Source organism: Pogoniulus pusillus, chromosome 7 (genome assembly GCF_015220805.1).
Source record: "Pogoniulus pusillus isolate bPogPus1 chromosome 7, bPogPus1.pri, whole genome shotgun sequence".
Classification (NCBI taxonomy): Eukaryota; Metazoa; Chordata; class Aves; order Piciformes; family Lybiidae; genus Pogoniulus; species Pogoniulus pusillus.
In genome coordinates, this window is record NC_087270.1 from 37,899,772 (window position 1) to 37,910,474 (window position 10,703).

General features: G+C 59.2%; 1 protein-coding gene across 9 annotated transcripts in view; it reads right to left on the minus strand.

Moving 5' to 3' along the window:
- Positions 1-10,703, minus strand: part of PTK2B (protein tyrosine kinase 2 beta) — a 77,266-nt gene that overhangs the window by 40,081 nt on the left and 26,482 nt on the right. For 6 of the 9 annotated variants that reach the window (XM_064146598.1, XM_064146597.1, XM_064146596.1 and 3 more), the window contains exon 2: positions 8,131-8,225. In XM_064146598.1, coding sequence (XP_064002668.1) covers positions 8,131-8,225 — 95 coding nt within the window. Of the gene's footprint in view, positions 1-7,831; positions 7,917-8,130; positions 8,226-9,046; positions 9,063-10,703 lie in introns of those variants that run through there. The other 3 variants (XM_064146604.1, XM_064146599.1, XM_064146600.1) reach the window with 3 other exon arrangements.

The following is a 10,703-nucleotide window of genomic DNA, read 5'->3' on the forward strand; positions in this document are numbered from 1 at the left end:
CAGCATGGCAGAGTGTGCAAAAGGGCACAGAGTGCAGCCTGGCTGGGCATGCAGCATAGCACAGTGTGCAACAGGACGAGGTGTGCAGCCTGGCTGGGCATGCAGCATGGCACAGTGTGCAACAGGACGAGGTGTGCAGCCTGGCTGGGCATGCAGCATGGCACAGTGTGCAACAGGACGAGGTGTGCAGCCTGGCTGGGCATGCAGCATGGCACAGTGTGCAACAGGACGAGGTGTGCAGCCTGGCTGGGCATGCAGCATGGCACAGTGTGCAACAGGACGAGGTGTGCAGCGTGGCAGGGCATGCAGCATGGCACAGTGTGCAACAGGACAAGGTCTGCAGCGTGGCAGGGCACGCAGCATGGCACAGTGTGCAACAGGACGAGGTGTGCAGCGTGGCAGGGCATGCAGCCTGGCACAGTGTGCAACAGGACAAGGTCTGCAGCGTGGCAGGGCACGCAGCATGGCACAGTGTGCAACAGGACGAGGTGTGCAGCGTGGCAGGGCATGCAGCCTGGCACAGTGTGCAACAGGACAAGGTCTGCAGCGTGGCAGGGCACGCAGCATGGCACAGTGTGCAACAGGACGAGGTGTGCAGCGTGGCAGGGCATGCAGCCTGGCACAGTGTGCAACAGGACAAGGTCTGCAGCGTGGCAGGGCACGCAGCATGGCACAGTGTGCAACAGGACGAGGTGTGCAGCGTGGCAGGGCATGCAGCCTGGCACAGTGTGCAGGGCAACTGGGCCTGTAGCATGGCACAGGGTACATCGCACAGCGAGGCATGTGACACAGCAGTGTGCAGTGTGGTGCAGTGTGGCAAGGTATGCAGCACATCTGGGCACACAGTGTGACAGTGTACAGCGTGCCCAGCTGTGCAGCATGGCTGGCTGTGCAGTGTGCAGCATGCCCAGCTGTGGTTGTGCAGTGTGGCAGTGCACAGCATGCCCAGGTGTGGCTGTGCAGTGTGCAGCATGCCCAGGTGTGGCTGGTTTGCAGCTTGGCTTGCACAAGGCTCCAAAGCAAAGCACCCCAGGCAATAGAATCACAGACTCAAGCAGGTTGGAAGAGAGCTCCAAGCTCAGCCACTCCAACCTAGCACCCAGCCCTGGCCAAGCAACCAGACCATGGCACTAAGTGCCTCAGCCAGGCTTTGCTTCAACACCTCCAGGCACAGAGACTCCACCACCTCCCTGGGCAGCCCATTCCAATGCCAATCACTCTCTCTGTTGCTGGAGCCAGCTCAGGACACAAGACTGAGATCAGGCTACAGGTAGCAAGCTCTTGCCCATGGCAGCAGTCCTGTGGAGGTGACAGAACAGAATCACAGAAGCATTTGGATGGGAAGAGACCTTTAAAGGTCATCTAGCCCAACCCCCCTGCAGTGAGCTGGGGCATTATCAACTAGAGCAGGCTGCTCAGAGCCACATCCAACCTGACCTGGAATGACTCCAGGGATGGGACATCTACCACCTCTCTAGGCAACCTGGGCCAGGGCCTCACCACTGTCAGCATCAACAATTTCTTCCTTCTTTCCAGTCTGCATCTCTTCTTTTAGAATCAGTCAGGCTTGGAAGGGACCACAAGGAGCAGCCAGTTCCAACCCCCCTGCCATGCCCAGGGACACCCTACCCTAGAGCAGGCTGCACACAGCCTCACACAGCCTGGCCTCAAACACCTCCAGCCATGGGGCCTCAACCACCTCCCTGGGCAACCCAGTCCAGCCTCTCACCACTCTCCTGCTCAACAACTTCCTCCTCACCTCCACTCTCAAGCTCCCCACCTCCAGCTTTGCTCCATTCCCCCCACTCCTGCCACTCCCTCACAGCCTCCAAAGTCCCTCCCCAACTTTTTTTAAGCCGCCTTCAGGTCCTGGAAGGCCACAAGAAGGTCACCTGGGAGCCTCCACTCTTTCAGTCTGTGCTCACAGCAGAGCTGCTGCAGCCCTCTCAGCATCCTCCTGGCCCTGCTCTGGACACACTCCAGCATCTCCACAGCCCTCTTGGAATAGAGGCTCCAGAGCTGGATGCAGTACTCCAGGTGGGGTCTCAGCAGAGCAGAGCAGAGGGGGAGAATCCCCTCCCTGGCCCTGCTGGCCACACTTCTGCTGCTGTAGCCCAGGCTCTGCTTGGCTTTCTGGGCTGCAAGTGCACACTGCTGGCTCCTGCTGAGCTTCTCCTCCAGCAGCAGCCCCAGGTCCCTCTCCTCAGGGCTGCTCTCCAGCCAGTTTTAGTCTGAAACCATCACCCCTTGTCCTGTCACAAGAAGCCCTACTGAAAAGTCTGTCTCCACCTCTCTCAGGCCCCTTTAAGTGCTGAAAAACTACAAGGAAGTCTTGCTGGAGCCTTCTCCTCTCCAAATTAAACAACCTCAATTCTCTTCTGAGAATTCTTCCAGCCTTCAGATCATTTTTGTGCCCCTAAATGACAGAAGTCTGTCAAATCTGCATCAGACTGAGGCAGGTGGGAGCCAAGCAGGGCAGCTACCAGGACTCTGCTCTGCAGGCACAAGGGCAGGGCACAGGCAGAGCTCTTTCACCTCAACTAACAGAGTCAAGATGCTGAGGAGCCTCTGTGGAAATCAACCTCCTCAGGGCAGGGCATGAGCAGGCAACTTTTCAGTCCAAGGAGCAAAGTGGACACTTTTAGGCCATTGGCTTTGAGTCCTCTCTGAGATCAAATAACTCACACCCTAAAAATATCCAGGTTTGGGGTTTTTTTTACCCCCCTCCAAGGCCACCTCTGCTTCATGTGGCTCTTTGCTGGTCCCAGCCATGGCCTCCAGGGCTCACAGCCACACTGCCCAGTCTGCAGCACTTCCTCCTCCTGCACAGCCTTTCTGTACATCCTCATCCACCTCAGCACCAGCTAAGCTGCCTGACTGCTGGTTACAGCTGGGCAGAAGCCTCTCCCCCATCTTCCATGCGCTGGGTTTTTCCCTGTGGGAAGCAGAGTTCTGCTTTGGAGCCCTTTTTAAACACAGAAAACTGCCCCAAAACGAAAAGCCCAAGGGAGCCCTGCGAGGTTTCCCCAGGGGCTGAGGGCAGCCACATCCCCAGTGAGCTGTTGTGTTCCTCTTCCTTCTTTGACAGCCACTTCCCCAAACAGAGCTGGGGTGGGCCTGGCTGCCGTGGCACTGCGATCACCAACGCTGTCCTCCCCTTCCCTGCAGCCAGCATCATCCTAGGGGGAAAACACAGCTGACCTAAAAGGATTTTCCAAGGGGGAACAAAAAAAATAAAAGCCAAATTAAGCCCTGTGGTTCCTCAGGGAAAAGTCTTCCCTGGGATTATGGTGCTGGGTATCCTGGTTTTTTCTCCCTCCTGCTTGCCAGGATGCCTCGTTGGAGAAGAGGTGGGTACCACACCGTGTGTGCCAACGTTGGGATTTGAATCACGAGCCAGGCTTCACATGCAAGGTTCCCAGCTCCCTCTACCCCTTGTGAGTAATACCTCTGCCAGGGAAAAAGCAAAGTGACTCAGATGCTGCTCTCCCAGCCCCCAGCTCCTGCAAGAGCCTTTCTGCTGAGTATTACCAGCCCAAAGGCATGGAAAGTCAGAGCCCAGGGATGGTGGCACTGGTGTCCCTGCACACCACAGCCCTCAGTGCCCTTGCATGCACTAGTGTGTGTGTGTGTCACTAGCACAGGCAAAGCATCTCCTGCATGTCTGTCCAGCCTTTGAAGACACCATGGAGCATCCAAGCCCCTGTTCCCTGCAGCTAATGCAACCGGGTGCTGGCTACAATGGGATGCTGGAGCTGGCTGTTCCCTCCCTGACAGAACTCAAGTCCCCACTGGCTACCTTGTCCTGGAAATAACCCTGTGCTTGGCATGGTTCACCCACCCTGCCAAGAGGTGAGTGAAGGACCTCGACCATGAAGCACTCAGGACACACCACATTCAAACCCAGCCACCAGCACTGACCTCTCCCTGCCACACGGCTGTTGTCATGGTCACCTCCCCCATCAGCTCCCTGTCACCTCCTTGGGACACTCCCAGGCCCACACAGCACCTCTAAGACTCTCTCACAAAGTCCTTCCAACACCTGTGCTGGGCATGGTTTTGGGCCACAAGGTAGGTGGAAGACCCTTGTAGTACCAACTTGTGCAGGATGCCCCCTGGTCATGCCACACTCAAGCCCAGCCACCAGCACTGACCTCTCCCCACCTCCCTGCCACAACACAGGTGCCTTGGTCACCTTCCCCATCAGCTCTCCATCACTTCAGGACAGCCCCAGCCCTGCACAGAACCTCCAGGACTCCCTAAATCCTTTCCAATCCCTGTCCAAGTGGTCACACATCCCCAAATATCCCTGTCCTGGAGGACCACGCACTGGGGCTACCTTTTCTAGGGGCAGGACTGGGTGAAGAGAATCATAGAATCAATCAACCAGGTTGGAAGAGACCTCCAAGCTCATCCAGTCCAACCTAGCAGCCAGCCCTGTCCGAAGCAACACGTCCTCAGGGCATCATCCATTGGGACAAGGCATCAAGCTCCACTGCAAAGGTCTCGGGGCTCTTGCACCAGCCTGTCATGCTCCCCACCTCCACAGAATCATAGAATCAACCAGGTTGGAAGAGACCTCCAAGCTCATCCAGTCCAACCTAGCAGCCAGCCCTGTCCGAAGCAACACGTCCTCAGGGCATCATCCATTGGGACAAGGCACCAAGCTCCACTGCAAAGGTCTCGGGGCTCTTGCACCAGCCTGTCATGCCCCCCACCTCCATAGAATCATAGAATCAACCAGGTTGGAAGAGACCTCCAAGATCATCCAGTCCAACCTATCCCCCAGCTTTCCTCCCCGTGCCCTCACCAGCGCCGCGCCGTGCCGTGCCAGGGAGCCCACGCAGGCATGCTCCGCCGGCAGGACCCGCCCCAGCGCTGGGCAAACACCGAGGCCAACAGGAGATAGCAGAGCCTGGGCACCACCCCAACACCAGTGGCAGGGCAGGGGAAGCTTAGGGGAATGCTGCACGCCGCCTTCAAACCCCCCACCCCCCCCCAAACTCCTGAACACCACGGGCTGGGGTGCCCCTGTCCTGCACCCACACCGGGCGGCTCTCCCTCATGCCCCGCTGGCACCCAAGCGTGCCCTCTGAGAACAGGCAGAGAGGCTCTCTCACCTTGCTGGAGGCTGTGGGAGCTGCCTTCACCCCCGCACCCCGGGCTGGCCTGAGTGGGGAGGGCGTGTGCGTGTCCCGGTGTGTGTGCGTGTCCCGGGGTGTGTGCGTGTCCCGGGGTGTGTGCGTGTCCCGGGGTGTGCGTGCGTGTCCCGGGGTGTGCGTGTCCCGGTGTGTGTGCGTGTGTCCCGGTGTGTGCGTGTCTCGGTGTGTGTGTGTGTGCGTGTCCCGGTGTGTGTGCGTGTCCCGGTGCGTGTGCGTGTCCCGGTGTGTGTGCCCCGGTGTGCGCGTGTCCCGGTGTGTGCGTGTCCCGGTGTGTGTGCGTGTCCCGGTGTGCGTGCGTGTCCCGGTGTGTGCGTGTCCCGGTGTGTGTGCGTGTCCCGGTGTGTGCGTGTCCCGGTGTGTGCGTGTCCCGGTGTGTGCGTGTGTCCCGGTGTGTGAGTGTGTCCCGGTGTGTGCGTGTCCCGGTGTGTGCGTGTGTCCCGGTGTGTGCGAGTCCCGGTGTGTGCGTGTCCCGGGGCGTGTGCGTGTCCCGGGGCGAGCGTGTCCCGGTGCGTGTGCGTGTCCCGGAGCGAGCGTGTCCCGGTGTGTGTGTGTCCCGGGGCGAGCGTGTCCCGGTGTGTGTGCGTGTCCCGTCCCCGCCGGTTGGTACCGGTGATAAAACCACTCCTTCCCCGTCGCCCGCTTCCGGAAAGGGCTTGCCAAAGGCTGCCAACAGCCCGAAGAGGAGGTGGGAGGCGATGAAGGCGAAGGGCCCCTCACCTGCCGAGCCAGCCTCTCCCCAGCCGAGTGCCGCAGCCCGGCGGGGGCAGCTCTCGGGATGCGCCGGGAGCGGGGCAGGGAGCGGGGCAGGGAGCGGGGCAGGGAGCGGGGCAGGGAGCGGGGCAGGGAGCGGGGCAGGGAGCCGGGCAGGGAGCCGGGCAGGGAGCCGGGCAGGGAGCCGGGCAGGGAGCCGGGCAGGCTGGCGCTCAGGTGCCGCTCGTACCTGGAGCAGCTGGCAGGTTGCCCGCCGCAAGCCCCCGCTGCAGAGGGGTCCCTCCCCAAAACCACAGCTGCCGAGGGGATGTCCCAGGGCCGCGGAAGAAGCCGAGGCAGGAAGGAGGATGGTGCAAGAGGCAGCCGGGGCAGCGCTTGCGGTCAGAGGGAGGCCGCCCGGGCACCGCCACACCCCCGGGCCGCGGTAGCACCGCCTGGCTTCTGGGGTGCACCAGCACCCCCCCTAACGCTTGCTTTAGCGCTCCTCTCAGAACCTCCTCCATGGCTGGGCGCTGAGGTCGGACACCCAGGCCTGCACAAGACTTAACCTTGACCCCAGGGCTCTGCCCAAGCAGTTTGGGCAACCACTGGAGGGGCCAGAGGCAGGGAACGGCTGGATGAAGCAATAGGTGCCCCACGGCATGCAATGGGGCAGCCACGATCCTGGGGAGCAGTGGCGATGGTCGCGGGCACCCCCATGCCAAGCGGGATGAGGGAAGTGCTGGGGTCTGTCTGGTGGAGCAGCTCCCCAAACCCTGGGAAGGAGCTTGCAGGGTCCCAGGGAGCTGCAGGGATGGGGGAAGTGCTGGGGTCTGTCTGGTGGAGCAGCTCCCCAAACCCTGGGAAGGAGCTTGCAGGGTCCCAGGGAGCTGCAGGGATGGGGGAAGTGCTGGGGTCTGTCTGGTGGAGCAGCTCCCCAAACCCTGGGAAGGAGCTTGCAGGGTCCCAGGGAGCTGCAGGGATGGAGGAAGTACTGGGATCTATCTGGTGGAGCAGCTCCCCAAACCCTGGGAAGGAGCTTGCAGGGTCCCAGGGAGCTGCAGACCCCTGGGGGATCTCCCCACCTGTGGCTTAGCAGCTCCCTGCCAGATCACCCCACTGATGGCTGTGGCCCACCACACAGCTCTGTCCCTCCACATAGCACCTTCTGCCTTGGCGAGGTGTTCAGAGACAGGTCTCACCACCTCCTCCTCCACTCAGCTTCCTGCAGCTCCCCAGATTAACCCCCCTGCAAGGTGCAATGGCTGGGAACAACAGGAGCTAGACTAGGCACGACCTGGGCACAGCCCCTTCCCTCTATGACCCCTGGAACACTGTGGCAGCATCCCCACGGCCAGGCACAGAGCAGGAGCAACATCTTGCACCCCAAGAGATACGGAAGGGAAGAAGCACAGAGACCCAAGAGCTTCTGGATGTGAGCAACACTCCCCTGGGGGCCAGGAGAGCTTCGGATGGACACAGGTCAACCACCATCACCCTCTTCCCAGCCTAACCCCACCAGCGGTGCCTGGAGCTCCGGTGGCAGCTCTCCCACGCACGCAGGGAGAGCAGCGCTGCCAGCCTGCACCCACACTCTTGCCCGGTGCCAGCCAAGCTCTTTAAACCCCTGAAGACCCTCAAAGAGGTGAAGCTACCTCAGCACACTTCAGAAAGGCTTGTTGGGGGGGGGGGGGGGGAGAGACAACAGGCTTTAGGGACCCCACTGCTGCGGCTTCACAGAGCTGAGGAGCTGCATCACTCCTTTCCTGTGCACCCCTTTCTCCTCTCTCCAGCCTCTTGCCTCCTTCCCTCTCCATCCCATCACTAAAGGAGGTGCCTGGGCTTAAGTCCACCTCTGGCCTGCTTGCTCTCATCACAGCCCTCGGGCAACCTTTTTGCCCTGCCAAAAAAAAATATCAACCCAGCCACCCCCTTCACCCTCATGAGCCCCCAGAAAGTGCCTCCCCCCAATGACTTACAGGAAAGCTGACTGAACAGCCTGCTGAGCCATCCCATGCTCCTGCACCGAGGGCGAGCTCCTAGCTACGAAACAGCTCAAGAGAAGCAGGTTCCCCCCTCCCACCCTCGCCTCGCCGCCGCGCCCCCCCCCCCCCTCCCCCTTCCCCAAGCCACCCTCTCCATTGGCACAGAGAGAAGCCATCAGATCTGACAGGGTTTATTAATAGCACCTCTCCCATCACTACGGGAGTGGGGCTTTGGAAACGGCTTCCAGCATCCCAGCATGGGGCTTCCTCCGAGGAGAAAGGCACCAACTTACTTCTGCCAGGGTCAGCTGCAGCTCCGGGAGGCACCAGGAGATGTTTGGAGAGGTCAAGGAGCAGCAGCAGCAGCAGCAGCAGAAGTTGTGTCCTGCTAGAATCAGGAAGAGGTGGTTTGGGGGTGTCCTTAGAGCCAGGAGGTCTCTGCTCCTGAAGAGGTGATGTAGAGGGTTGCTTCCATCTTGAGGTTGGCCAACCTGAGGTGGGGAAATCTCCTCTGGCTTCCTTGCAGCAATCCAAGGAGTGTGGGGCTCCCCCCTTCTCCCCCAGCCTCAAGCAAGTTGCAAGTTACTTTACGATTGATGCTGATAACCAATTTTGGCTTCACTTTTAAGGGGTCAAAACCCCTTTTTCCAAGTGGTTCAGGCCCCACAGCCCTGAAAACAGGAGCAAGGGCAGGTGGGTGTCCTCCACTGGCATCAGTGAGAAGACACCAGTTGGGGGTCAGCAGGAAAACCCATTCTGGGGCTGGGTCTGCTCTTCTTTTTCCCATCTGAAGGTCCTGGTGAGAAGACTGCCTGGCTTCCTGGGTCCTGGAGCTCCTCCACCCACAGCACCTCCAAAAGGGCCAAGCAGGCCACGAGGAGAACCCCATTTGGGCTACCCTAGAAGCCAGTAGGGTTCTCCACAAAGTATCTACTGATGCATCCCTGACCCCAACTCAACCCATGCTCACAGACCTCAGGCTGTCCTCCCCCACCCAGCCCAGCCATCACCCTCCTGGTGCCTTGTTCCAGCCATGGTGGGTTGATTGTTCCATCTCAGGATCCTGCCAGGGGTTTGGAGCAACCTCACAGCCCTTCCCTAAAACTCCCCTTTGAAGGGTGAGTTTTCTTTCTGCCTGGCTTCTGTCCCAGTGTCCTCTGAAGGGAGCTCCCTGAGGTCCAGGTTGGACATGAAGAAGCAGATACAGACCTGGAGAGGTAGCAGTGTGCCAGGGTGTGGGACCTGCCTTGGGATGATGGTGATGGATGAGTCTGAGATGACCTCAGACCTCCTCCATCTACAGCTACTGGTGCTGGCCATCAGGCACAGAGAAAAAGATCTCTGAGCTTCATCAGAGCTACCTCCAGGCTGTGGGAACTGGTGGAATTGCCTGTGCTGTTGCCATGGGGTTGCCATGGAATTTGTATCTGGAGTTGCCATGGAGATAGGAGGAGGCTGAGTATGGGGGGCTGCTGCCAGGGCTAGCAGGATATCCCCCATTCCTCACATGGAAGAGTTCACAGGCCTGACCAACCTGTGGTTCCCCAGATTCCCCTCCTTGACCTTCCTGAAGATTGATGTCACCATTCCAGAGAACTGCATCTCCCTGCTGGAGGCTGCTACAAGTGGCTTCCTGGATGGGTGGGACAAGACCCAGGCAGAACCAAGAGGCAAACTCCAAAGGAGGTGTCAGGGAAAGGCTTTGGGGTTTCTTCACCTCCCTGGCAGCATCTCAACTCTGATGAGCTGAGGGAAGTCATCATGGCTGGACTGGGCAAGGGACTTCTTGAGCAGATACTTCCAGGGATGGCACATCCACATCTTCTCTGGGTTCCTGTCACCCTTGTAAAGAACTTCAGTGTAGCCAAGCTAAACCTAGGCCCTCCAGTTTAAAACCACTGCCCCTTGTCCTGTCTCTACAGGCTCTGCTAAAAATCCTTTCTGCACCTTTAAGTGCCCTTTATATACTGAAATAAAGACCTTCCTGGACCTTTCCCTGGTGGATGTACCCCAGCTCTCTCAGCCTAACAGCAAAAGGGTCCTTAAACACTGGCACAGGTTGCCCAGGGAGGTTGTGGCTGCTCCACCACTGGAGGTGTTCAAGGCCAGGTTGGATAAGGCTTTGAGTGACCTGTTCTAGTGGGAGGTGTCCCTGCCTATGGCAGGGGGTTGGAACTGGATGAGCTTTGAGGTGCCTTCCAACCTAATGATTCTATGACCATTTTGCTGGCCTCTAGACGTGCTCCAACAGGTCCATGCCCCTCCTGTCTTGAGGACCCCAGCGCTGGACCCACTGCTGCAGATGGGGAACAACCAGAGGGGAGCAGAGGGGCAGAATCCCCTCGACCTACTGCCCATGCTGCTTTGGATGCAGCCCAAGAGCAGGGTGGCTTCTGGGCTGTGAATGCACATTGCTGGCCTGTTTTAGTTTTGTACTATGAGCCCAAGGAGGTTATAGAAGTCTCTTTTCCTGGGCACACACAGCAGCACTCAGGATGTGGTCCTGGGCAACTGCCTGTGGCTGGCCCTGCTTGAACAGAATGTTAAACCATGGCCTCCATAGATCCCAGCCAGCTCCACCAGGGATAGAATCACCAAATGATTCAGGCTGGCAAAAGGCCTTTAGCATCATTGAGTTCAACCATTAACCCTGCACCAGCAGGTCACCACTAGAACATCCCTCAGCAGCGCAGCTACATGGTTCGTGCACACCTCCAGGGCTTGGGGACTCCACCGTTGCCCTGGGCTGCCTGACTCAAGGCTTGGAAACCCTTCCGAGGAAGAAATTCTTCCCCAACTTCAACCTAAATTTCCCCTGGGGCACCTGCTGCTTGCTCCTTGGGAGAAGATTCTGACTCCCACCTCA